Below are 27631 nucleotides of genomic sequence, written 5' to 3'. Positions count from 1 at the left end.
TTACAAGTCCATTGCAAAAATATAAGTTGTGGATAGGAAGATATTCTATAAGTTATTACACGGTCCAATTCCAAATATTGCTAAAACAAGAGAGAGATCAATGAGTTATTCAGGCATTCAAATCCCCTATTATGACATCCGCATTCATCCTTATTCCTTGGAATTGCAGTCCTCTTCTTCTTGCATATAGCCATGATAAAAAGACTATCAGCAGTACCATTGAACCACAAATCAGGGCCATGCCAAGGCCCCCTAAAGTAGAAAACCATATGAGGGGCATCTTGTATGAACCTAACTCTACAGCAATGCCAGCTGCTTTATGTGCTAGTTCAGCGACGTAATACAACGGCATTAATATGCAGAGGAGTAGAAGAACACATTGTGTTCCGGGGTAAACTGGGAAGAGGAGGACCAAATTCAGAGGGAAAATAAAAAACATCATGCTGATGTGTACAATTGGTGGAAGGGACATATCAAAAGCTTCCCCAAGGCTCAGTAAGTTCCTCTTCTCAAATGCAAGAGAGTTCACCAATGCTAACTGATGAATTAGGACACCATTAATGCCTAGAAACAGAAACCCATGAGTTATGTCATTGGTTCCAATCACCATCGACAACATCTCCGAAAGAAATAACATGAAGGTATTAAGGGCTTCATAATATGAATGACGATGATGACCAATGTGCTGCTGCTGCATATAAAAAATCTCGAGAAACTTAACCTGATGGTGGAGTAAAAAGGGGCTAGTTTTCGATCACAAAATATAACCCAGTGGAAACATAGAAGAAAATGTAATAAAGATGAGTTTGGAACCACTGTTTGAACTAATTTGGTTTGCAAATCAATTATATTGTTGGATTTTAAGAAAAGGATGAAAATTGAATTGATTTGTAATCCAAGGGATTTTATCTTCTTGTAATTGAAATATTTTTATCTATCAACTATAAGATAAAAAGACTAGCCATCTAAAGTGTGTACTTAGCTAGAGCAAAAAGCAATATGTGAGGGGGAAAAAAGAGCAGCAGCCATAGAACTCGTAACTTCTAACTAACTACTCATTTCTCGTTAAGCTTGGAGCACAAGTGACATCATGTAAGCATGTCTTCCCTTGATTGAATTGTTCAGTTTCCTTGTGACTATATGGGCTGTTGCTGTACTGCTTCTTCTGGGTGCAAATTTCACTCGCATTCATGTTGTTATGTTCCTTATTTGGTCCATTCCCATGCTCCATGGATCAGATAGTTTAATCATTGGGCTCTACCTTATAACACTTGGATTATTATTCATTGAGCTTTGTATTACGGATAGCATTGCTAAATAAATTTCTGTGTAAAGATGTTCCTAACAAATCTTTATTGCTCTATAAGTCTTTAAGAATTACTCCTGTCACACGGATTGCTCCTTTCTTTAGTTTTAAGGAGACTAATTTGATTTATTATGATATTTTTTAGTGAGTTAATGATTTTATAATAAAATGTCAAACACTTATTTATCTAGCATGCATGTTAAAAATTTTATTAAAAGCCATGAAAGAATCCATATGTCTAATGAGAGTAATTCTCGAAAATTTCAGGGCGAAAAAAAATTTTGTTAGAGACCAAATTACCTTATCTGATCAATTTAGGTATTAAGTTATTTTGTGTGTGTGTGTTGGCTGTCTATTCTAGTCTTGTTTTGTAATTCCAAGTTGTGCAACTGTAACTTAGGAGTGATTTGGCGCATTTTATAAGTTGGTTGGGTAAAGAACTCTGTGTTCTACACAAAATTAGATGTTGAAAACTATTAACCAAAGACATTTCAGCCAATTCTTTGATGCAAGGAGCAAGAAATACACACACTATAAATGGCACGAGTAATACCTCAGGCACTGAATTAACACGAAAAATGAAGTAGTATTCGGAACAAGAAGATGGATAAAGAACCCACAAATGAATGAAACTTAGACTAATGTAATAAGGTTTACTCATGCATCTCTTGTGAACTCCATCATCTTAATTTTCACCGTTGGTTCTGCATCTAGAAAGGGCAATCTTACATATAAGGAGTGCAAAGCTCTGTTGAAATTGTTATACTTTGGTAACTCAAAATTAATTACTTGACTCATTTGCTTCTTGCAAACAGCTATAAACATCACGCTTCTTGTCTGCAGTCACAACAAAGAACCAGAACTTGTTCAGAGATGAGTCCATGATTTCCAAAGAAACTACTTCTGCACACAACGCTATTCACTCAACAATTACCCTCAAATTTGTGTGCTTAATTAGTATCTCCATTTCACACCAAAACCTCCACATAATAATATGTAGAAAATTGGTGAATAAGAACAGGACAAAATAATATAATTAAAACACTAAAATGTTTCAAAAAAAAAAAAATTAATTGACTATACCGTATGAAATAAATTGAAAGTGAAACATGAAAAAATGGAATCTCTCTAATCACATGGAATTTAGTTGGTGCCAACTGCCAAGGATACGAAGATAGTGGATATTTAAACGAAAATTTTATAATTGTCTTAATGTAAAAAAAAAAATTTTTTGTTGACATTTGAATGATAAATTGTAAAATTAGATTTTAATATATTATAAAAATATTATTTTATTTAAAATATAACTAAATAAATAAATTATATTTTTATATAAATTTTTTTTATAATCACCATAATTTTTTTTTAAAATATTTTTTACATCTCCATTTAAGTAACTCTGATAGAGATAAACTTGCCAAAAGCATACTTGGACTATAATACTTAATCGTACGAGTGTGTTACATCAGAGCTGTTATGCAAATAATACAAAAATCAATTATGTACGTATTTTATCCCAAATTATTGACTACGTCAAGGGTTGTGATTAAACCAACAAACTAAGGATAAGATATCTAACTTTTACTATGTCTAAGAGCGAGAAATCAGCATATAATATAAAAGTAACAAGATAGGAAGTGGGACGCATGATACCTAAGTATTCAAAATGAACAAAGACTTTTTTGGTTGTCAACTTGTCATTAAATTATTAATTTTTTTTATAATTTTTTTTAACATATTAGATAAATTTTTAATAATAAAAATATTAAAAAATAAAAAAATATTTTTTGAAAATTATAATTTGTATTTTTTAAAAAGAATTTTTATAAAAAAAAATGGTTCAGTATTTATTTAAACGTCAGTATTTTGAAGATCTTTTTTTTTAAATTTTTTAGCATGTTTGAAAAAGTTCTAATTGTAAAAGTAAAAGCACTACAAAAATTTAAAAAGATATATTTTTTTGAGAAGCTGTAATTTACACAATTTTTTAAAAGATTTTTTTCTTTAAAAAAAATATATTTTTCATATAATAAATAAACAAAAAAATATTCTTGTATTGTTATACCCAAACATAATTGATAAATAAAAAAATCTTTTTACATGAAATACCCAAACATAAAATTACTTTTACTCCATAAGATCTTTAAAAAAAAAAATTCAAAAAAAATATTTTCTTAAAAACTCACCAAAACTAACTCATAATATAATAAATAAACAAAAAAATATTTATATATTATCATGTTTAAACATAATTATTTTTACATTTTTAAAAGATCTTTAAAAAAAAGATCTTTTTTAGAGGATTTTTTATCTTAAAGACACACCAAAACAAACCCGTAACGGATATGCGTAATAAAACATCCATTCCTATGTTTGGCCATGTTAAAAGGTGAATTCACCGCTAAAAGCTAGCTCATCAACATCATCACAGCCGGAGACAAAAACTATTAACAAGTCCATCGCAAACTACAAGTTATTATATGGTTTGATGAGTTGCTCACGCATTCATAGCCCCTATTATGGAATCCCCATTCACCCTTATTCCTTGGAATTGCAGTCCTCTTCTTCTTGCAAATAGCCATGATAAAAAGACTATCAGCAGTACCGTTGAACCACAAAACAGCGCCATGCCGATGCCCCCGAAAAAAGAAAACCATAGGAGGGGCATCTTGTACGAACCTAAGTCAACAGCAATACCAGCGGCTCTACGAGCTAGTTCAGCAAAATAATACCACTGCATTAATATGGTCACGAGTAGAAGAATACATTGTATTCCAGGGTTAAGTCGGAATAGGAGGAGATAATTCAGCGCGAAACTCCAAACAATCATGCTGATATGGACCATCGGTGGAAGGGACATATTAAAAGCTTCCCCAAAGTTGAGTAACTTCCTCTTCTCATCAAAAACATAAGAGGTCACCGATGTCAATTGATGAAATACAACGCCATTAATGCCTAGAAGCAGAAACCCACGAGTGTTCTCATTGGCTTGCCGCACCATCGAAAACATCTGGGTGAGAAATGACCTGATGGTAGGAAGGGTTTCATGAGGCGGCTGCTGCTGCTGCATATTACAAATCTCGAGAAACTTAACGTGATGATGGAATAAAAAGGGCTACTTTTCCCATGAAATATAGCCCTGTGAAAACATAGAAGAAAATATTATAAGGGTGAGTTTGGATATTTTGGAACCAAAAGTGTATTTGAATTATTAATTAATGGATTTTGAGAAAAGATGAGAATTGGTATCCAGGAAGTAGGAAGTAGTTGTGAAACAAACATTAAAATAGGAGAAGGCACGGCACAAGATTATCGTGTAACTTACTAGCATAGGTGAGAGTGGGTGTTCTATGTCAAAGGAAAGCATATGTGAGTCTAGCATCTCCATGGGTGGATTAGATGCCTGAAAGAAGAAGCAGAAGGGTGTTAATTTGGGCAAAGTTTTTGTTAAAAACAAGAGAGTATTGATTACCACGTCAGCTGGCTGCCCTTCCGACATTGGAATCGTATGGGTTTCCGATTAGCTGATCGAGTAGTAAACTTGAAAAGGGAATTATCTTTTGGAAACACGCAGTAATAAAGTGCGTCTTGTTAGTCTCTTGATTATTGATATTCATATGAGAATTAATAAATCTTATTTTTGTCTTGTCTCCTACTCCGGGCTCCGGATGTCTGCTTCCACTGACGTTATTCACTTATCCACTAACGCGTAACGCGAATTAAAAACTAATGGGTTGATGGGGACTCAATTAAGGAAGGGGGATATGTTAAGCTCAATCCATTCACAATAATTTATTCATTTTAGAAGGCCATTACCACATATTACGTTTGCAGCTCTGAAACTTCCATCTCTTCTCTTGCTCATTTCCCCCTCTTATAAGCCAGGCGGGATGGTTCAGAACCATACACAAGGCCATGATTTCAACCAGACAAACTCCTCGGATGCACCCATGGCTTCCTCCAATAATAAGGTGCGCCAAATTTTATTATTAGGGTGAAAACTCAAGTGAAGTTGATACCTAAGAGGCGTTAGATGAAAATTTAGTCAAATCAGTCACGGTATCAACTTCACTTCAACTGGACTGTACCTGAGTTTCCACCTATTATTACTGCTTCCTTTGTACTTGTTGTATGTATAAAAGAAACAGATTACTCAGTTTCCCTGTTTGAATTGATCTTTGGCCATCGACTGCCCCAGCAGCAAGAACATGGGCTTAAGGTAGCTGCAGAAGTTGGGTTATTTGTGGCACTTGCCAGTATGGTACTGGTTCATATTTTCATCTATTTCAATCTATTCAACTTGTGTTTTTCTGACACCAAAACGGTCATCGAAAAAGAAACAAGTTTGGGGAACTATATGTTGGCACTTATGAACCTGCTATGCCCTTTCCTGAAGCTGATCATTCAACGTGTAAGCATGTCCAACGTGATTCCCTTGATTCAATTGTTCAGTTTCCTTGTGATTATATGGGCTGTTGCTGTACTACTTCTTCTGGGTCCAAAATTCTCTCGCATTCATTCTGTCATGTTCTTTATCTGGTCCATTCTCCTCATGCTCCAAGGATCAGGTACTTTAACCGTTGGAATCTACCTTATAATACTTGGATTGTTATTCATATGGCCGTCCCGGAAAAATGCAAAAACCAAATCCGACGGAAAAGCTGCAGCCTAAGAGACAGAGGCAAGAGTTAGTGTGACTTGTATCCAATAAATTTTAGATCTGCATTTAGTCTCTAATAAATTTTTATTATTTTATAAATAAATTTTTTAAAGTTATTCTTATTAGATATATCGGTTTTTTTATTGTAAAATTAACTAATTTAACTTAATTATTTTATAATAAAAATTATTATAAATTTATTAAAATTGACAAATAAATCCGATGTCTCTAATGAGTGTAATTCTTAAAAATTCCAGAATAATTGAAATTTGTTGAGAGCAAAATGCATGATCTGAAATTTAAATTTGTGTTTGTGTGTTGGCTGTCTATTCGAGTCTTGTTTTTGTAATTCAAATTTGTGCAACCGTGACTTAGGAGCGATTTAGTGCTTCCAATACGTTGGTTGGGTAAGGAACTACGTGTTCTTGACTAACAATTACTTACAGTATGTATAATTATCCAGTGAGCCTTAACTTTGCATTTTACTAGTGTTTATAGAATCTCGTTCTTTTTCGCTACACACAAATGTGAAATTAATTATGCATGGGAATAGTTGATAAAACTTTGTCCAAGTTGGAGAGTGTGGTGGTGACCGGTGAGATGAGAGCTCACACCATGCAAGAGAGAGAGAGAGTTGCAGAAATGAGAATTGGTCTATTACTCGTGTAAAGTTTGGAAAAGTTAAGGACAAAGTTATGGTCAGTATATAACTAGTAAAAAAAAAATAAATTATTAAATAAAATTTTATACTAATTTCACACCATTAAAAATTTTATTAATAATTATTTGATGACTATAAATTCTAAAAATTATTAGTTTCCTATCAATGCTCTCAAATTTTATACAGATACATAAACGCTTTTGGCATTGCCGTGCCCACTAATAGAATATACTCTCTGATTCCGTCTAACTAACAATACACATCAGCACTCAATCTTCTACCGGATTTGTTTATTTTAACTTAGCTATATCTATAAGTGTTTGTTATAGTGTCTAAAAAGTGTTGTCTAATTATTAAAATAGATAAAATAATTAATTCTAAATTTAAAAGTATAAAATGCAAAAGGCAGTGTTAAAAATACTAGAAGGAAAACTTAATTTTATTTATTTATTTTAGGCATTAAAAACTTTGCATTTTCTAGTTTTTCTAAGTTAGATACACAACTTTTTCTTTTGAAAGTTCTCTTTGAACGTCAACTTAAAAGTCTTCCCAACGTGAATTCACTTTGTAGGAAAATAGTACTAATAAAATTTGCATTAAAAAAAATCTGACTAGTAGTTTCTGGAAAACAATTTTGTCGGTTGGTGGTCTTTTCTTTAACAAGTTTGTCATGCAGACAAGAAAACGAGAGCTAGGAATTATCACTAGACACTAAATACACACAAGGTAATCGAGCCCTAAGAGAAACAAAGCTACAACAAAATAATGCCGACACAAATAAACTAAAAAAATAGATGGGGCAGGCAATGCCAGGACAAAACTGAAATGATCAATTTCAAATGAAAACTATTTTCTTCGTGAATTTAAGTGTTAGTTTGAATTGGCTTATTTTAAACGAGAAAAGTATTTAAACCTAAAAATAAAATATTTTTATTAAATTTTAAATATATTTAAATACGTCTTTTTAAAAAATATTTTTATAAAAAAATATTTGTTCATACCCTGACCCAATAATGAAGACCCAGGATCAAGCAAAAGATCTAATCCAAAGGGTTGGGCCTCATCAGTACCAACCTTCGTCCTATGAAGTCGGTACTCACCACGACTTGTTCTAAAGAAGTCGGGCACGAGGGTTAGCTGGCGGATAAACACTCATTCAAATGAGTAACTGCCCCTAGAATCTCTCTAACCACTTCTACGAGCCATATCCTAACCTCCCTAAGATAAAGGGATGGTTACCACCCTTAACCTCCCTAAGATAATGGGACGGTTAACACCCTAAAAAGATGGCACTACTCCAACGGTGGTTATTGGTTCACCACTATAAATACACTGACACCCATCAGGTATCTCTAAGTCCCAATACTCTCTAGACCTGCTCACACCCTTGCTAACTTAGGTATCGGAGTGTCTTTGCAGGTACCACCCCCCATTCTTTCTCGCCACAAGTCGGACGGGGGTCCCCGAGTTGCAGACCCATTTGAAAGCCTCCTCCTTCACACGTTTGGGCCAACCAACACCATCTAGCCCATCAATCTCCGGTTACCCATCGTAACATTGGCGCCGTTGCCGGGGACCCGAGAGATCAACCAGTGATGGCAGACAGATCCCCCGTAGAGGGTCATGTGGAGTCAGATTCTGAACAAGAGAATCTGGACACAGGTAATAATGATGCAGACTTGACCCTCCACCAGGGAACTAATGATCAACACAGGAAAGGTACCTCCGGAGTAAAAAATTCGAAGGTAAACTCTTCAGAAGGGCGCGAATTAGAGAAAGAGGGACCATCCCATGCAACTGAACTCATGGGATTAGTCCACAGTCGCCTGGAACAGTTAGAACAAGAACGGGAGCGACAAAAGAAGACCGAAAAGAGCCTAAAAGAGGAGATGGAACGACAAAAAGAGTTAAAAAGAAAACTCTTAAAGTTAGAATCCTCCCTCAAAGGCCGAAACTCCCGTGACGAGCAAGAAGAACCGCCCCTAGGAGGGGAGGATCCTTTCAGTGAGGACATAATGAGGGCAAAAGTTCCGAGGAACTTCAAAAGCCCCGATATGGACCTCTACGATGGAACCACGAATTCGAAGCATCACTTAAGCAACTTCAAAAGTCGGATGTACCTAGCTGATGCTTCCGACGCTACACGATGCAAAGCTTTCCCAACCACTCTATCGAAAGCAGCGATGAAGTGGTTCGACAGCCTCCCCCCGAGGTCAATCACCAGTTTTGAAGACCTCTCAAAGAAGTTTCTGATAAGGTTCTCTATCCAGAAAGGCAAAGTGAAACATGCACCGAGCCTCCTGGGAATAAAACAGGAGGTCGGAGAATCCTTACGAGCCTATATGGAAAGGTTCAACAAAGCATGTTTAGAGATTCAAGACCTGCCCACAGAGGCAGTCATAATGGGGTTAGTCAATGGACTTAGAGAAGGCCCCTTCTCACAGTCCATATCTAAAAGACACCCCGTCTCTCTAAGTGATGTACAGGAAAGAGCTGAAAAGTACATCAATATGGAGGAGAATGCTAAGCTGAGAGACCTGAGTTGGCGACCTGGGCACCCTCCCTCAACAAAAGAGAGGGAGAGGGAAACCAAGAAAAAGGAAGAACTCGGTCTCGAGAGGCCAAGAATATACCACTCTTATACTCCTCTAAAAGTCTCTATAGTGGATGTATACAGAGAGATTTGTAATACTGAAAGGCTGCCGCCCCCTAGACCCATTAAAAATAAAAAAGGGGGGAGCCGCAGCGACTACTGTGAGTACCATAAAATATATGGTCACTCCACAAACGACTGCTACGACCTTAAAAATGTGATAGAAAAGCTAGCTAGAGAAGGTCGGCTTGATAGGTATCTCATAGAAAGGTCGGACGGTCATGGAAAGAGAAAGCGAGATGATATGGATAGAAGAGATCCACCACCGCAGACTCCGGAGAGACATATCCATACGATCTTAGGGGGGTTTGCGGGAGAGGGACTCACCAAATCCTCTCGCAAAAGACATCTTAAGAGAGTTTACTAGGTCGGAGGAGGATCATCCGACCTCCCTACCATTTCATTCACAAAAGAGGATGGGCAAGGAATAATCCCTGGACACGATGATCCAGTGGTAATAACTATGATCCTAGCAAACGCCCATCTCCATAGAACCCTAGTAGACCTAGGAAGCTCAGCGGACATCCTTTTTAAGCCCGCTTTTGACAAACTAGAGTTGGATGAGAAAGAATTAAGAGTCTACCCCGATACCTTGTATGGATTAGGTGACACGCCAATATAACCACTGAGATTTTTGCTCTTCCACACCACTTTTGGAAAAGGGGAAAAATCAAAGACTCTGAGTATAGACTTCATAGTCATTGATGTGGGGTCAGCATATAATGCTTTAATCGGCAGAGCTACCCTTAATCGACTCGGAGCAGTGGTATCCACTCCCCACCTTTGCATGAAATTCCCGACTTCAGCGGGGATAGCAACGGTAAGGGGAGACCAAAAGTTGGCAAGAAAATGCTACAATGAAAGCCTAAACTTGAGAGGAAAAGGCAGAGAGGTTCACACAATAGAATTTAATTTTAATATTTTTAGCACAAAAAATACCTAATTATAAAATTAAAAATAATATAGAGATCAAATAAAAAAAAAATTTAACTACAAATTTAATAAAATTATAGAGACTAATAAAAGATTTAAACCTAAAAATAAAATATTTTTATTAAATTTTAAATATATTTAAATACGTCTTTTTAAAAAATATTTTTATAAAAAAAATATTTGTTCATACCTTGGCCCAATAATGAAGGCCCAGGATCAAGCAAAAGACTTAATCCAAAGGGTTGGGCCTCACCTTCGTCTAATGAAGTCGGTTCTAACCACGACTTGCTCTAAAGAAGTCGGACACGAGAGTTAGCTGGCAGATAAACACTCATTCAAGTGAGTAACTGCCCCTAGAATCTCTCTAACCACTTCCAAGAGCCATATCCTAACCTCCCTAAGATAATGGGACGGTTAACACCCTAAAAAGATGGCACTACTCCAACGGTGGTTATTGGTTCACCACTATAAATACACTGACACCCCTCAGGTATCTCTAAGTCCCAATACTCTCTAGACCTGCTCACACCCTTGCTAACTTAGGCATCGGAGTGTCTTTGCAGGTATCACCCCCCATTCTTTCTCGCCACAAGTCGGACGGGGTCCCCGAGTTGCAGACCCATTTGAAAGCCTCCTCCTTCACACGTTTGGGCCAACCAACACCATCTAACCCATCAATCTCCGGTTACCCATCGTAACAATATTATTTAATTTTCTAAAAACCAACCATACCTTATCTTTAAAAAAATAAAAATAAAATATTTTTAATATTTAAAAATTATTTTAAATATCTATCTAAATATAAAGTAATTTTTATCTATTAAAAATTTTATTTAGAAAAATAAAAATAAAAATATTTTTTCTAAAAGTCAATCCAAATTTATCCTTAATGAACTGCAATTGGTTGTCCTTCAGTTCAAGCTAATAATAATAAATGAGGGAGGTTCTGAACAATAACCAATTTAATTCTATTTCTAGAAGTCAATAAATAAATGTTGCATTTTTTCTTATATTCAATGTTTTCATTTTATAAAATAAAGATTTTTTACATTATATATCCAAACATATAATTAATAGCTGATAATGAGGTCTTGTTAGTCTCTTGGTCTGTTTCGAGGCACAAGTTTGATGATCCAAACAAATGACATTTAAGAAGGTTTGGGGCATGTAAAAAAGTGAATTCACAGTTAAAAACTCAAACATCAACCATTTCTTATACCATAGCAAGAGGCACATCCATCGTAAACTATTTTCAAGTCCATGGCAAAAACTTTCAAACTAAAGTTGTGTAAATGAAGATATTATACAAGTTATTACATGGTCCAATTCCAGAAATTCATAAACATAACACAGAGCTAGATGAGTTATTCAGGCATTCATAGCCCCTATTATGGCATCCCCGTTCACTCTTATTCCTTGGAATTCCAATCATCAGGGAGATGCCAAGGGACCTCTAAGGTAGAAAACAATGAATAAACCTGAGATTACAGTAATGCCAACGGCTTTATGTGCTAGTTCAGCAAAATAATACAATGGCATTAACATGCAAAGGAGCATAAGAAGTTAAGAACACATTGTACTGCAGGATACACTGGGAATAGCAGGACCAAATTCAGAGCAAAACTCAAGAAATTCATGCTGATATGTACCATCGGTGGAAGGAACATATTAAAAGCTTCCCCAAAGCTCAGTAAGTTCCTCTTCTCAAATGCCAAAGACTTCACCGATGCCAACTGATGAATGCCTAGAAACAGAAACCCCCAAGCGGCTTCAATGGCACAAAGGGCTTCATAATATGCAAGACAACCACCATGAGAAATTGAGAATGAAGATGACGACCAATATATAGTACTGCAGTTACCACAGCTGCAGACGCAGCAGCTGGCGCTTGTATTGGCACTGGTGCTGCTCTTGCTGTTGCTGCTGGTGGTGCTGGGGTCCTGCTGCATATTACAAATCTCAAGAAACTTAACGTGATGATGGAATAAAAAAGGGCTAGTTTTTCAGAGTAAAGTGTGTTGATTATTGATATGATATGAAAATTAATAAATCCAATATTTTTGTCTCGTTTTCATGACGATTTTTTGTTTTACTCCGGTTGTTCCGCTGCTTCTATTGATGCTATTCACATCTTCTAGGGCGTTATGCAGTTTCTCAACTCTTTTGTAAATGAACAAATGGGTTGATGAGACCAACAGAAGGACATTGCTTAAGCTCTGTTAACAATAATTTATCATTTCCAAATTCCATTACCGAATGTTACGTTTGCTGCTCTGAAACCCTCCACTTCTCATTGCTCTCTACCTCTTGTACACTATCTAGGAAGGATGGTTCCGAACCAAACAAACTCCTCTGCTGCACCCATGGCTTCCAGGAATAATGTGGTCGCCAAATTTCATTATTACTGCTTCGGATAAAACAAATTACTCGGTTTCGATTGACCTTTTTTATTTCTTTTTTTCTTCTTTATCTAGACAGACCCAGCAGCACCACCACAAGAAAACTGTGCCAGAGTACTGGCTCAGGGTAGCTGCAGAACTTGGGTTATTTGTGGCAATTGCCAGTTTGGTACTGGTTTATACTTTCAGCTATTTCAATCTATCCGCCATGTGCTTTTCTGACACCGCAACCGCCAACAAAGAAATATATTTGGGGAAAGATATGGAGGCACTTAGGAACCTGCTGTGCCCTGTCCTGAAGCTGATAAATCATCATGTAAGCATGTCCAAGTAGGTTCCCTGGATTGAAATTCTTCAGTTACCTTGTGATTAGATGGGCTCTTGCAGTATTTATTCTTGTGGGTGCAAAATTCACTCGCATTCATGTTGTTATGTTCCTTATTTTGTCCATTCTCGTGCGCCAAGAATCAGATACTTGTTTAACCGTTGGGATCGACCTTATAATACTTGGATTATTATTCATATGGTCGTCCCGGAGAAAGCAACAAGCCAACAACCAAATGAAAGGGAAAAGCTGCAGCCAAACATGGAACCCAATAGTTGCTTTGAGATGTATCCGTGAGCTTTGTATTAGGGATAGCAATGCTAAATATACTTCTACTTTGTGTTTGTAATTCGAAGCGACTTGGTACTTTTTATAAGTTGGTTGTGTAAGAAACTATGTTTGTTTGATAAACAATTACTTGGAGTATAATATTTAATCATACCTGTATGATTTTACCGTGTGTGGGGATAGTTGTTGACACGAGTGTGTGCTTCCACGCTTTTCAGCACCTCGAACAATTTAATTTAGTAGAAGATTCATAAAAGTTTTGTCTTAGATTAGTCTACACAAATTAGATGTTGATAACTATTACACAGCCATTTTCAGCCAATTGTTTGATGCAAGGAGCAAGAAATGTACACACTATAAAGACTAAAACTGAAGTAGTTTTGGTAACAGGAAGATAAAAATAACTCGATGGAACAATGTGTGAGATAAGAAATGGATTGGATATTAAACAAATGGAAAATTAATTAATTAACAATGTTTGAAGGAGTTGGTGGCCCAGCGGAGGAGGGAGTAGGAGATGCGGTGTGAGAGTAGAAATTTGAGTCACAAGATGGAGTTGTGCGGGGATTCTTCCTCGAGTTTCAGTGGCAGAGGGAGGAGGAGGAGGCAGAGAAGTGGAGATGGTTGATACTTGGTAATTGCGATTGTTTTGGATTGCTTTGTGAAAACGACATCGTTTTGATTGTGACAACGGCTGTTTGTGGCAATTCAATTGTTATTGTTAACATTTTATGGTAATTTGACAGAAGATGATTCTATTTGTTCAATAGAAAGCGTGTCATTTTTTTTTGTTAGTTGCATTAAAAAACTTTCAAATATTAATTTGACGGTATAATTTAGGAGGATGATAATGTTAATCCAAAATTACTGATACACTGATATCATTCTCAAATGCACCTTTTTTTTTAATAAAAAAAAAAGTTTTCCTAAAATATGATATAGGATGCAGTATAAAGAAAACTAGAGAAATTTAAGTATAATAAAAAATATTTTAATAAATTTAATGAAAATATAGTAGATTGAGTGGTATTATTAATTTTAAGAGTAATCTATCATCATCTAAATTATTATTTTGGAGTCAATCTCAATCCTCATCTTAGCTAGTAGTAGTTGTAAAGTGTATTTGTACCTTATAGTGGCAACTGATTGAAATATTAGAGCCAGTAACGGTGTAAAATAAAACCAAAGTAAAGCCCTAAACTCAAAATTCAGCAACTTACCTTCGAAACATGGCTTCCATCCCTCTCCTCCTTCGCTCCACCTTCCTCAAACCCCAACCCCAAACCCTAACCCAAACTCACCAGCGACAATTCTCCCCTCTCCCAATCCTCAAAACGAAAAGAATCCCCCAAAACGGCACCGTATCGACCCGAACAACAACGTGCTCATACACATCACCGCCACCAACAGAACGGTTAATCTCAATCGCCGCATACACGCTCCCATTCTTCAACTCACTCCAGTACGGACGGTTCATCCTTTCCGCAAACCCCAACCTTGCCGTGCTCTTCGACCCACTCTTCCCTCTTTACTCGCTCTACCGCTCTCTCCCATACGCCTCCTTCATCGCCTTCTTCGCTCTCTACCTCGGAATCGTGAGGAACACCTCGCTCTCCCGCTATGTGAGGTTCAACGCAATGCAGGCCGTGACGCTCGACGTTCTCCTCGTGGTGCCGCTTCTCATTCAGCGCATCCTCGCTCCCGGTCGAACCGGGTTAGGGTTCCAGGTCATGGTGTGGTCCCACAACGCTCTCTTCGTTTTTAGTGTTGTGTGTTTTGTTTACAGTGTGGTTACTTGTGTTGTGGGACGAACTCCCACCTTGCCTTTCGTTGCTGATGCTGCTTCACGGCAAATCTGAGCCGTTGCTTTTGTTTCTTTCTTTGTTAACTTTGACTTTAATGCCAGTGCAATCAAATGAATCATCTTCAAAGACCATTTCCATTGTTACTTTATTTCTCCAATATTCTGCAATGTTAGTTAGAAGTAGAATCCTCTACAATGTCAATGTTAGAAGTAAAATCCATATGCAATCAATCAAATATCTATCTAATTGCTTCTTGGTCCCAACTAACGCAGATTCACATTCGAATAGTACAGATGATTAAAAATAGGGAGCACATATCCAAATATGTCTTCCTTTTCCATATATAAGAATTTAATTTCGTACAGAATGTGAAAGAATTTTATATAGATAACCAATACTAACTACTTAAAAATCGCATAAATCTTGTTGAATAATCATGTAAGTGTATTAAAATTAAATTTACTTAATTTTTTTTTTTTTGTTTCCCACGGTATCCCCCAACCCGACAGGTCAAGGACTAATCCGCCGCGGTACTGAGCTCCATTTAAGGGTTTGCCGCTGGCCAATGGGTTGCTGCATGCACAAGGCGGGATTCTTAAATTTACTTAAATGTCTTAATAAGAATGTCATTATCAAGGAATAACATTATCCAAATTAAAATGGATGCCTGGTTTGATTTCAATTAATCAACTCGCAGTAAGTCTATATTTTAAGTGTGGGCAATCTTAAAGATATTTGTACTAAACTAAAATTCACAATTCGTAACGACAAAATGATCGTATTTTGGATGGATAACAAATGTTAACACAATAAACCAACTATTTTAAAAAGTGCAAATGTCGATGAAGTGATCCAAGTAGGCAAATTACAAGGCGGACTCAATAGCTCTGAACCAACATCAATCCATCAAAACCATAAAGCTACACCTAAAGCTCAAGTTACATCCATCATTGGAGAATCCTCTCAACACAAATTGCAAAATTATTTTGTCCGACACCAGGCTACTAAAATATTATATCATAATCCAAATGATCCACATCAAATACCTAGTACCGATCATAGCGCCTGCCAGAGAAACGAAAGAGTTAGACACCACAAATACATTTCATAGTTGCCCAAAATTAGTGACAAAACTTTACCTGTGGCGATCATAGTCCCTGGATCTCTCTCGTGATCTTGAGCGGGACCTCCGACGTCTTGATCGATCATAGTCTCTGTCACGTTCTCTATCATATCCACGATCTCTGTCGTGATGCCTATCGCGGTCTCTGCTCCTACGATCATAGTCTCGCCCTCGTTCACGACTATCACCTCGATCCCGGTCCCTACTTGGCTCACGATCCCTACTCCTTTCTTTTGATCTAGTGCCAAATAAATGCACAAAACACAATTAACTAATCATTAAATCATACTTACAAGCTTGTAGTAAAGAAATTCACCTCCTGTCATCAAGTGACTTCCGGCTCTTGGTCCTCTCCTCCTGAAGAAGAAAATAACATGATACCATATTGTGAGATAAATTCTCTCCCCAATAAACTATTCATGTATTATTAGATAAACAATTATCCAAAATAATTAAAAATAATAATTGCATATAAGATGTTTTACCTGGAGTTCTGCTAACTTCTCTCGAATCTGCATATACCCTAAATGGAGTTTCCCTCCAAAATGATCAGCTAAGCGGCGATCACTGAAAATAGTAACAAATAGTAAAATGGTACAGTGAAACATGCAAAAAAAAAATAATATATTATAACTGATGTATCACATGATTTCCCCAAAAATGTTCTAGCTAAGAATAGCATTATCGACAAGCAAAAACAGAAAAGACGCACATTCTTTAGCTGCAAAAGTTATCCTCGTAAAACTGGCACAAGAGCCTGCTGGTGACAAGAGGTATTACTAACGGGTCAAAAGCTGAAGCACTTGAAACCCCAAATTCTAACTCCATAAATTCCTATCAAAACTTAAAGATGGGTAAAAAGATGTATTGCACAGGATCAGTTGTTACCTGTCATAAACACTCAAAAATGCTCCACATATGTCACACACGCGTAGCTTCTGATCAGTCTGAGTAGTTATATATGAATAAGAAAACATAAGAATCAATTGATATAATATAAGGAAAGTCATTCACACCCGAAAAAAGAAAAATGCTCATGTGTGCCAGCATACATGTGTATTTTGCTCTCAAAAAGGTACAAGTTGCAGTGAAATGCTTGGATGCAAGAATATGGAAAAAGACTTGACATTACACATTTCATTTATTTGGATGCATCATTTAAAATGTAATCGAAATATGAGTGCAGATTTAATCTCATTAAAGTTATAGAACACAGGAAATCTACTCACAATCCGCACATCAGCAGCTGTATATTTTGAAGAATTTGAATTATCCACTACAGGCTCCTGCCTTGCCGGAAGCTGACACAAAAATCAGATTGTTAACACACAGATCGAAATTGACAAGAAAAAGTTCACAGCAGGTATATATGAACTCTTGATTTAAATAAGCAAACAGTACCCAAAATGATTTCAATAGCAAGACAAACAAAACCATATTATAAAAAGTGAAGGACCTTCTTAAGTGCTTCGGCTTCTTCCAATGCTTTTTGCGCCTCATCAACCTTTCCTTGCTCGCCTGTTCATTAATTCAAACTTATATATTGTTAAATATAAATTAAAGGGATTTTTTCCTTAAAGAAGGCATCTCTCCTCAGTCTTCCAATGAGCTAAAGAACATCAGATCAGTGGCTTACCAAGGTCCTCGGCTTTCTTCAACTTCTCATTTATCATCTCTTGAGTTCGAGGATCAGGAGCAGCAACAGGAATGGGAGCCAAAGGAGGTGGATTTGGCAGAGGTTGAGGTAAAGATGCCCTGTCTTTGTTAAAGGCATCTAACAGGAGCATGGACTGTTTGGAAATTGTTAGAAAGTTAAAAGAATTGTTAGTATGCTCCTCTAAAATAGTGATCAGACAACTATCTTAATAGTCTAATGACAAAGGGAAACAATAAAAGGAAAAAGGTCAAACAATGATCCAGAGTTTACAACACCGACAACGACACATGGATCTTAGCATTCAAGGGTGATAACTGATAACTGACCTGCTTGTCTGCTCTTTTAGTTCTAAGTTCTTCCACAACCTCTAAAGCACGAATCTTGAGATCTGTCTTGCCTTCAAGATCTGCATCCAAAATTTTTTACATGGTGGAAAGATAAATAAAGACTTAAATTTTCATCATGGAATACACGTATCAAAGTATAACATCTCGTATAACTCCATGCTCATCAAAAGGGGGGAATATAAAAATATCAAGCGTACACAAATGTTCAAATCGTAAACACTACAAATGTTTTGAAAGTCTCATAATCAGCTTTGGTGAAAGGAATAAAACCTTTCAACTGATGCGGTTTTACATGTAATTAAACTTGAAAATATATGTTATGAATAGATGTAGGCTGCATAGCCACCATGCATGCAATTCTACAACATACCAGAACCATCAACAAATGTAGATACATTATCATTTTTCAAGCAAAGAACCATTAGAAAGAACAAAAAAGAAAACATTAATATAATACTTAGGCAATATATATATTCAACTTATCAGCAAAAACTACAACTTAAAGACCCTAAAAAAGGGGTTTGAATGGCATAAGCAGAAGTAATTCATGCATTATACCCCGTGGAATTGCAGGATTTTATACAATTAACGGAAAAGAGATGCAGGATCATCTACATGCTAACAAACGGAGTATGGACTAGTAATTATACCATATTGATCAGCTTCTTTCAACTTCTCCTTGATTTCTTTTGACAGCTCGAGCACCTCAGGAGTCTGCACATTCAACAGAACAATCATTAGAATTTATAGACCATCACAATCACTGAGAAAATCCCAACCATGCCTCATCGCGTCACCTGAGTAACTTCAGAGACTGAAATTGCAATTGCCGCTTTTGCATCTTCATCCTCAAGACGCTTCAGAGCTCTACCAATCTTCCTATCGCATTCACCAATGAGCTTGTCTATAACATCCTCCAACTCTCTGTCATAATTATCTGTCCCTTTCGCTTTTGCTTCCTCATATCTAGAAACGGTAAAGCAATACAACGTGAACCACGACTAAGCCATTTTGACAACAATATTATGCCCTATCACAAAACCATGTCTACTAAAAGGATCATTAGTCTAAATCCCTTCTAATAGTTTTGTTTTCAGTTTCTTATGTGTCTACCTCTACCTAACCTACTAAGCTTCCCCCTCATCTGAACTACTACTATAACAAATGTTTCTACAGATTTTCTCATCACATGACAAAACCCCAAAAGGTGGGAAGCTTAGATCCTTCCCACCATAGGTAAAATCCATAATTCCTCACTAATTTACTCATTGTGAAGAATCAAACCTATATCAATAATTGGAGGGGCTCTTTTTTCCAGTGAAGAATCAGTATTATGACAAATCATTGGAGCACTCGTGCAGCAGGAGTAGATCATTAAAAATCAAGACTAAACCATTTTACAGCTAAAATCTTCAATTCAGGTAACATAAGAAAGAAAGAAAGAAAGAAGGGGGAAAATTATAGAATAAGGTTAAAATGAGTAAAGTAAATAGAGATCGAGAAGGTAGTATACTCTTTCCGAAGCTGCAAGGAGTGAACCTTGGGGCATGGACCCATATCCATTTTCTGAAAGAGAAACAAAAATAACAAAACTAAAATTAAGCCCTAACCCTAACCATAAGGAGCAAGAAAGAAAGAGAGAGAGAGGAGAGATGGTTCGTTAGGTAGTTACGGTGAGCTGGAAGAGTTCGTGTGGGCAGAGACCGACGAGGTAGAGGCGGCAGACGTCTCGATCGTAGTACTTGCGGTTGACCTCTCTGACATCACCGTTCCGATTTGCTCCCATTAACACGTCCAGCTGCTTCCTTATGGCATCCATGGTGGTGGCGGTCGTCGGAGGAGGAGGAGGAGGAGCAGGAGAAACACCTACCCAATGGTTAGGGTTTCTATTGATACAGATTGGGAAGATTTCGACGACGGGATTTATTTTGCTTCTTACTACCTTTTTCTGTTTTTTACACACACACTCACTCACTCGCTCTTTCTTTTCTTCGGTTTTCTAATTTTTACTATTGTTTGTTCATTTTGGTGAATTTTATTTTTTGCGGGGTGCCCCTGAGATCTCTAGTATTTACCCGCAAAACCTTGGACTAGGTATGGACCTTGGCTTGAGATCAGGATTATGGAGCAGCTCCAACTTCACTGGCCAAGTGGGATCCATCCCTCTTTCCGGGTTAAAAGAATGAAAAAGTGATATTGGGGGTAGGAGTGTTTCATGGATCGAAGTGAATCCCATATGAGATATGACGTTGTTTATCTGAATTCGGTTCGAATCCAATTTGATCCGATCTACACAACAATAGAATCCGTTATTGGATTTTAAGTAGGTATCTATCTATATATCTATATATTTATAAATCCACAAAAAATAAATAAATATTTTTTATATTTTATTCAGGTTTTAAAAATCAGATTGGACCAGTCGGTCAAATCGGTTCACTCGGAAACCGATAATAAAACGGCCGATCTTATATTTAGGTTCAGTTTGGGTAAACAACTTAATTAAGCTCTTTTTTTGAAAAAATAACTTAAACAATAAATAACTATATTAAAAGTAGCTTATAAATAAGTTCTTTTGTATTTTAATTTTTAATTCTAAAAATACTTATTTTATAAAAATATAATAAAAAATAGTAGTATTATGAGAGGAGTTATTTTTTTAACTTCTCTATAAATTCCTAAAAAAATCGTAATTTAATTTTAAAAATTATGCCAAATATTAATACTACTATTTTTTATAAGTCAAAAGTTTAAAAAAATTACTTTTGAAATTTTTCAAAAAAGCCCTTATAACCATTGGAGAAAAAACCACTTGAAAACCGTTGAATTGGTCAGTTCGAATAAAACGACGCCGTTTTGTTTATTTGGAAAAAAAAAAACAAAACAAAAGCAGAACCATTCGTGAACCAAACACCCCCCCTCTTCTTCCCCCAATCATTCGTGCATTCCCTGGAGACCTCTGGAGCCAAGGAAAACCCTAGCCCTTCATCGGCGCCGCCGTCCCCAGGTCCTCAGCGCCACCGCTGCTTCCTCTTCCCCGTGTTGTTTTCGTTTTCGCTGGCACGTCGTTTTCATCTTCCTCTTCCCCAGGTAGCTCGGCATGTCGTTTTCATCTTCGCTGGCTTCTCGGCACGGAACCCAGGTTAGTGACCCTGCTTTCAATTCTTCGTCTCCGCTTCTTCCTTTTAATTTCTGAATGTTCGGTCTTCTTCTTCGTTTGAAGTTCTGATTGTTGTTCAATTTTTGTTCCATTTTTCTTGTAATGTTTTGTAAATTGTAATTGTCTGCTGCTGATGGATCTGTCTTGTATTTGCTGGTTGCTGATGGCTGTAAATTTTTTTTCAAATTTACTGATGGCTCGATGGCTCTGTTAGTCTGTTGCTTTCAATTCTTTGCTCTGTTACTGATGGCTCGATGGCTCTGTTAGTTGCTGATGGCTCTTAATTTTTTTGTTCAAATTTACTGATAGCTTTGTTTGTAGTTGCTGGTTTTGCTGGGTGAAGGTTTAGTGTTTTGGAATGTTTTATAATGTGCTAATGTTTGTAATTGCTGGCTTTGTTTGTAATTGATGGGTGAAGGTTTAGTGTTTTGTGATTATTGGTTAATGTTTTGGTTTAGTGTTCTCTCTTTTCCAGATTTCCCTTCTCCCTGTATTTCTGCATGTTGCTGAATTGGTAATCAATAAATTTGCCTTTTTGCTGTAAATCGGGACTTTACTATGATTTGTTAAATTTGTTGCTGTAACTTGAATTTGTTGCTGAATTTGTTGCTTCCCAGTCACAGAATCAGAACAGAATGCTCAGTCAGTGCTTGATTGATTGGCTTTGCTCACTGATTGTATTTTAAGATAAATTTTAAATAGATAACTTTTAAATTTTAAATTTGCACTGCCTATGTTACTGAGTCACTGTTCTTTCAGTGCTTTTTGTTGTTAATCATTGTGATGAGCTTTGTTAAAGTTTGCACTGCCTATATTACTGAGTGTTCCTTCAGTGCTTTTTGTTGTTGTTAATCATTGTGATGAACTTTATTAAAATTTGCAGTACCTATGTTACTGATTCACGGATTCATCCCTCTTGTCATTATCATCGGCATGAACCCCGAACCAAAACCCCAACTCTCTGGATAAATTTGTAACGAAAGCTGATTGAGACTTTTTCTTCTACTTAAGGTATGAATCAGAATGATGAGGCCAAGTTGTGAATACACAAGTGTCAACGGACTATAATATATATTGAGTTTGTGACATTAGAAGGGTGTAATAATAACAATAATGGAGTCATGTTATTTGAATATTGAGGTTTAACATTTAAACTCTCAGCTTCTCAGCCATGTTTGATTCTTCATCTCAGTTGATTCTTAATTTTTCTAATATACGTAGCTTTCTGAATCAAGTGGATCAGATTATGTAGTTTTCTTGATTTGGGATATTTTCGGAGACGCATTAGAAGAGCTATTTTATTATTATGTTTGCTATAATAATATTCACATGTTCTGTATGCTTGTTGGTTGAAATTATTTGGTCTGTTTTCTTTGGTTTCTGCTATGTACTGTGATACGTTAAGAAGTGAGATAGATTAATGATAACCGATTAATGATGGTACACCTGTTTAGGATTTTTTAAATTGTACCATAAAATTTCTGTCCCTTGCTTATCATGTTACGCTGAATACGTCATGCTCAATTTTCTTCTTTCATTGGAACATTTCAATTTTCTTAAATATTGATCAATGTCCCGCATCAATGTCCTGGGATAACAAACAGAACCATTTGATTATGAAATTCAGACATCTCTTTTTATGTTCTTTTCAGGTTTTTATGATTGTCTATTTATTATATAAAAGAAGAGTTGCAAAACAGTAACACCCATTCACATATTTCAACACCTGTCCATTTTTCAACTGTTTTTGGCATTTCTCCAATTGACACGTGTCTTTATTTCTTGAAATTACAATCCTATTCTATATATACATTGGTAATTACGTACCCTGCCCTTTTTCTACTGTTACAAGGTTCTTTTGTTTTTGGCTTTTTGCTGGAACAAAGACAAGAGTGGTCTCAGCAATCCCCATCCTCAGCAAGAACTTTTTACCTGGTGTAAGGTTCTCGGGGGAGTCGTTTGTCCAATGGGTTGAAGGGAGTGAATCGAGCAGCAATCCCAAAACCACCATTTAGCTGGAGAAAGTGGAAATGCTAGCTTTTTGATTGGATGATTACGCGTCTTCGGATTGATTTCAAAAAATTTCAATTTTCAATTCAAGTTCTAAAACTGTTCTACACTCAAACCCTCTCTTTCACTTGAAAGAAGATGTTGCAGCAATCTCAATTAATTTTTCCGCCCAAATTTGATTTTAAAGGAAGAGGTTGTACAGCTGATTGAGCGGGAATTTTTCCGCTCAAATTTGGCCCTATAAAACAAATTTCCTAATTCATCTATTTCCTCATGCTCCCATTCACTATCATAACTACCCTCTTTTCTTCGAACCCTCCTAACATTCTGAAACTCTCGTTCTCATCCTCTGAAATCTTTTTCCATTGAAAATCTTGAGTGGGAAAGCAGGAGATTGCGTTCTCAGTAAGGTGTGTCGCCGGGGATTCTCTCTCCTCCATTGTTGCCGGAATGTCTCAGACGGCGTCGATCCCCCGTGACAACACCTCCACAGATGACATCACCAAAAACGCCCAAGCGTCATCGAATGGGGGTGGCTGTCACTGCTACGAGGCTGAGGATCTTCATTATGTTTTACTCAATGTATGAGCACGTGGAAGGCCTAGCAAGGAGGCTGAAGAAGGGCGTGGACGGCGTTGAGGGAGTGGAAGTGGTTCTCTACAGGGTGCTGGAGATGCTCCCGTCAGAGAGTCAGAGTAATGATACCATTTTGTTTGTTTTTTTTTTTTTTTTTTAATTTTAAATCAAGATTATGAAATTGTTTGATTTTTATAACCTTATTTACCTAGATGCGTTTGTCAATTCAGAAATTTTCTTCCATTTTCTGCTGCTGCTGGAAATTAATTTAATGATTCCGTACAAAAGAAGATTTGCCATTAGTCCAGCTTAGTTCATGACTTCATTCTCCATATGCCAATGAAGTGGAATAATTTGTCACTGTTGAATTGTTTAATGAGTGTGTGATAATCCATGCTTCAGTAAATCCATTAAAGAAGATGAAGTTCGTGTTGCTGCTGAAACCTGAGGTTATTTTGTTGGAGAAGTATTTTTTTGTGGTGGTGGTGTGTATTTATTGTGTCATCGTTGCTTAGCATTTACCTGCAATTTAATGATACCTGCTTGCTTTATGATCAGTTGGCGGGAATGAAGGGGAGTTTGATGGATGGAAGTGGTCGAGGCCTAATGGAGGGCATGGAGGACTAACATCAGCACTGAAGACATAAAAGATTTAAACAAAACAAGGTAAGCCCTAAACAAAAATATATTTTATTTTTTTTAAAATATTTTATTCAAAACACTTCCCTTATGGGTGTTAATCATAGTCCAAAATGGATTGAGTTGAATTTGTCATTTTCCTGTGAATGTTATGGATTGAGTTCTACTAATATTTGGAGCAAAATTTACATAAAATTTTATAGGTTACAGATTATGATTGGTTAAAAAATTATATACATGTGCTTTTATTAAAACTTGGCCCAAATTTGGTTCTGTTTATGGGTGTTAATTTTCTTTTCAAAGTGTTTTATACACCTTCATGTACTGATTGATTATCCATATTATATCCAATATTTACTCATAATTTGTGGACATTCCTGAATTATTTAATACTGTTTAATTTTCACTTGGTTTTTTAGATGTTCCTATTAAGACATTAAAGATATAGGGTGCCGAGCAACCTTACCTATGCATTAGAAGAACCAATTGTTTCAGTCGGTGACAATGAGATTCATACCTGTATTTATATGTGATCTTATATTAACGACTATTACTCTAAAGGAATGCCTGTATTTATATGTGATCTTATATTAACAACTATTACTCTAAAGGGTCTCGACATTTTTTATGTTGATGAAGATTGGTAATGGGTTGTTTAATTAAACTTAAATGATGATCAGTTAATTTTTTTTGTTTTATTGAATAATTATATTTTTCTTTCTTTTTTTTAACTGTAATAAATGTTTGATATCTGCATTTTAAAGCAAATGTTGCTGCCTCATATTTTACCCCGTGTTTTGCAGATTTTTCATGTTTGATGGACAGAGTGATGGAAAAGAATGACGTTTCTTTGGTTTCATCCGGTGATAAATCAAGTTACTATATTGAGTGATTAGATGTAAGTGTAATGGCATCTGTTGCATAGATTTTTTGAGTTTTTATATATTTGCATGTGTTATGCTCCTTTTTTTCTTTTAAAGAAGATCTAACTTTTTTGCGTACATTGATAATAATAATAATAATGAGGTAGGGTGGAGGTTTTTCATTTCCATTTGTTCTGTTAAGTAAATAAATAAATTATTTATTTAAATTTTGCAGGTGCGTGTCATTTAACTAAATATTCTCCATGTATTCTAACTAAGTAGCCTTACTTCTTTTTTATGTTCTAAAATAATTAACATCAATCACACTCATGGATCATCATTCTAATAGATATAACAACTTGGAATTTCACTGTTGAAATCCTGAAAGAGCAGCACGAAACTGCTGCATAGATAGTGTTTGTTGATAGTCCATAAAATTTAGGAAAACATCTTAATTCAATGAATTTAGTTCGTCTAGGTTTGGTAATAAACTAGCAAGTGATTCACTCCTAACTTCCAGCAAACTAATGAGTGGTGCACCAACATAGCTTGATAGCAAAAATGATTCTGGAAGTGGTTGTAATATGAGGTCATATATTTCTTGGCTTCTGTTATACATGTATAATGTATTCACTTTTTATTTGAAAAAGTTAGGTTTGCTACATGTCTGTAATAGATGTTATTGTTACTTCTGAATCATGGACAGGGAGGGAACAACTTTTGTTATCCAAATACAGACAGATGAAAACATAAATTAGGACCTCAGAGGAGCCTTTTAACATTATTTTAATTAATACTCCGATGCATGTTGGCATGTGTGGTTTAGATTGGAAAAATGGAGATATTGTAATGGGAAAAATGGTAAACCCATAAGTCCATAACCATTTATAAGTTTGTCAACTGAAGGTTAGTTCTTTGCTTTGGAAAATAGTGTATAGAGTTGTCAAAGATGTCACCCTCTGCTCCAATTTGTTTTTTGTTTTTTTGATCCACATGTTAATGAATTTGAATTCTGAAACAATTTAGAGCATACAAAATGCTATCTTTTATGAGCAGCAAGAGGAACATTTACTGTGCAACTTGAACTATTTGTAGTTGCCAAGTCAAATAGAGATAGAGCTTCTTTGATTACTTGCTTTTTGGTGTTACTTTTAGTGCTAATGTTTCACATGGATTAAGGACTACTTTAGCTGTTTGCTTACCCATTTACTCTCTAGAATGTTGTGCAAGTATAGTGGTTCATTATTTTTTCATTTTTGATTGAGGTGTTGTTTTTGTGATGCAGATGGAGCATGGAAAATGTGATTTTGATGTCAATGATTATGGTGAGGAGGATGAGAAGGAACAAGGAGAAGAGGAAGAAAATGGAGAGGAGAGACTTGAGGAAGACCAAAGTGGATGAAATAATGATGAGATGTAATAACTTGAGAAAGTGTATAAAGAGCATTATCACCGGGAGCTGTAACAATTATTAACCTTTTATTCTTAACATTGATTCATGTAGTTTAGTTTTAATAATATTTGATTCCATCATATTTTCAGTTGTTTTAATAGGTACATGTGTAAGGACATTAAGAAGAGTATTTATAATTTGTGATATGGCTGGTAGCCTCATTGATGAACTAAATGAATACCAGATTTTTTATCGAGTCCTCCCTTCCTCCTTTTATTCCTTGCTTTTTTAATTGCATACCATGAATGTACCTGTCTTTAGTTTTGGAAATTCACAGATCGACAAGTTAGATGCTTCAGTGCATTGTCGCAACCATCTGAAGAATCGAGATTCAAGAGGCTTATAGAGCAAGATTCAAGAGACTTGGATGCTTCATTTTTTTTTTACTATATTCAAGTTCTAATTTTTCTTCTATGTGGTATTTTCATTTAATGATATAATTGGTTTTTGGTTCATACAATTCCATAAGAAAAAAGGTGTCTAATTACTAAAATAGAATAGTAAATGTTAGACATACTAGCAAAATCAGCGGTAAACTCTATTAATTTGAGCTACAGACATATGTAGTAGAGTTTTGTTGGCAATGCACCATGAAGTAGTTTTGACAAATAGGTAATCTTGCTTTCCATAAAACACTTGCTTCAATTTAAACTTTTTTGAGTCAAAGTACATAATTTATTTTTGGTAGTACTAAAAATTTAAAAGGGACTATTTTCAATGCAAATAAAAATATTTTTGTGATAATATTTGTTAGGTGTATAATTAACTTAAAA

At 35.9% G+C, this 27631-nt stretch overlaps 4 protein-coding genes and 1 long non-coding RNA gene across 8 annotated transcripts; 3 read left to right on the top strand and 2 right to left on the bottom strand.

Moving 5' to 3' along the window:
- Positions 1–3803: 3803 nt before the first annotated feature.
- LOC107485950 (uncharacterized) lies at positions 3804–4898 on the bottom strand. The gene is made up of 3 exons (XM_021141019.2): positions 4779–4898; positions 4632–4709; positions 3804–4370 (listed from the first exon to the last, which is right to left on the bottom strand). The coding sequence occupies exons 1-3, from the start codon at positions 4803–4805 to the stop codon at positions 3804–3806; spliced, it is 672 nt and encodes a 223-aa protein (XP_020996678.1). The 5' UTR covers positions 4806–4898.
- Positions 4899–5079: 181 nt separating this feature from the next.
- On the top strand, positions 5080–13301 carry LOC107485953 (uncharacterized). 3 transcript variants are annotated; one of them, XM_052259832.1, is made up of 3 exons: positions 5080–5277; positions 5505–5897; positions 13110–13301. In XM_052259832.1, the coding sequence occupies exons 1-3, from the start codon at positions 5197–5199 to the stop codon at positions 13284–13286; spliced, it is 651 nt and encodes a 216-aa protein (XP_052115792.1). In that variant the 5' UTR covers positions 5080–5196; the 3' UTR covers positions 13287–13301. The 3 variants fall into 3 exon arrangements, with proteins under 3 accessions (XP_052115792.1, XP_015961973.2, XP_015961972.1); XM_016106487.3 differs by having other exon boundaries at positions 5084–5277; positions 5508–5897; XM_016106486.3 differs by lacking the exon at positions 13110–13301 and having other exon boundaries at positions 5090–5277; positions 5505–6446.
- Positions 13302–14324: 1023 nt separating this feature from the next.
- On the top strand, positions 14325–15161 carry LOC107485924 (protein TIC 20-II, chloroplastic). Its single transcript, XM_016106457.3, has one exon. It carries the CDS (start codon positions 14455–14457, stop codon positions 15082–15084), a length of 630 nt encoding a protein of 209 aa, XP_015961943.1. The 5' UTR covers positions 14325–14454; the 3' UTR covers positions 15085–15161.
- A 670-nt stretch (positions 15162–15831) lies between these two features.
- LOC107485948 (uncharacterized) lies at positions 15832–20310 on the bottom strand. The gene is made up of 13 exons (XM_016106478.3): positions 19830–20310; positions 19671–19723; positions 18955–19123; positions 18808–18871; positions 18137–18216; positions 17790–17943; positions 17610–17671; positions 17383–17454; positions 17042–17100; positions 16639–16720; positions 16470–16510; positions 16170–16391; positions 15832–16095 (listed from the first exon to the last, which is right to left on the bottom strand). The coding sequence occupies exons 1-13, from the start codon at positions 19974–19976 to the stop codon at positions 16077–16079; spliced, it is 1224 nt and encodes a 407-aa protein (XP_015961964.1). The 5' UTR covers positions 19977–20310; the 3' UTR covers positions 15832–16076.
- Positions 20311–21082: 772 nt separating this feature from the next.
- LOC107485947 (uncharacterized) lies at positions 21083–27055 on the top strand. 2 transcript variants are annotated; one of them, XR_008008424.1, is made up of 6 exons: positions 21083–21299; positions 22201–22328; positions 23170–24022; positions 24462–24569; positions 25346–25440; positions 26691–27055. It is a non-coding gene; the product is annotated as an uncharacterized LOC107485947 (long non-coding RNA). The 2 variants fall into 2 exon arrangements; XR_001591609.3 differs by lacking the exon at positions 23170–24022.
- Positions 27056–27631: the final 576 nt, after the last annotated feature.

The sequence above is a fragment of the Arachis duranensis genome, chromosome 4 (assembly GCF_000817695.3).
Source record: "Arachis duranensis cultivar V14167 chromosome 4, aradu.V14167.gnm2.J7QH, whole genome shotgun sequence".
Lineage (NCBI taxonomy): Eukaryota > Viridiplantae > Streptophyta > Magnoliopsida > Fabales > Fabaceae > Arachis > Arachis duranensis.
The sequence above is the reverse complement of the archived record's forward strand: the minus strand, read 5'-3'. Positions and strand labels throughout refer to the sequence as shown.

Coding starts and splice junctions, on each gene's coding strand:
- LOC107485950 (XM_021141019.2), bottom strand. CDS start 4,805: ATGTCGGAAGGGCAGCCAGCTGACGTG. Junction 4,710..4,778: donor AAGGGCAGCCAGCTGACGTG/GTAATCAATACT, acceptor TTCTTCTTTCAG/GCATCTAATCCACCCATGGA. Junction 4,371..4,631: donor ACCCACTCTCACCTATGCTA/GTAAGTTACACG, acceptor TGTAATATGCAG/CAGCAGCAGCCGCCTCATGA.
- LOC107485948 (XM_016106478.3), bottom strand. CDS start 19,976: ATGGATGCCATAAGGAAGCAGCTGGACGTGTTAATGGGAGCAAATCGG. Junction 19,724..19,829: donor ACGAACTCTTCCAGCTCACC/GTAACTACCTAA, acceptor TTTCTCTTTCAG/AAAATGGATATGGGTCCATG. Junction 17,672..17,789: donor GAAGAAAGCCGAGGACCTTG/GTAAGCCACTGA, acceptor ATTAATGAACAG/GCGAGCAAGGAAAGGTTGAT.
- LOC107485924 (XM_016106457.3), top strand. CDS start 14,455: ATGGCTTCCATCCCTCTCCTCCTTCGCTCCACCTTCCTCAAACCCCAA.
- LOC107485953 (XM_052259832.1), top strand. CDS start 5,197: ATGGTTCAGAACCATACACAAGGCCATGATTTCAACCAGACAAACTCC. Junction 5,278..5,504: donor TGGCTTCCTCCAATAATAAG/GTGCGCCAAATT, acceptor CGACTGCCCCAG/CAGCAAGAACATGGGCTTAA. Junction 5,898..13,109: donor CTTTAACCGTTGGAATCTAC/CTTATAATACTT, acceptor GTTGGGATCGAC/CTTATAATACTTGGATTATT.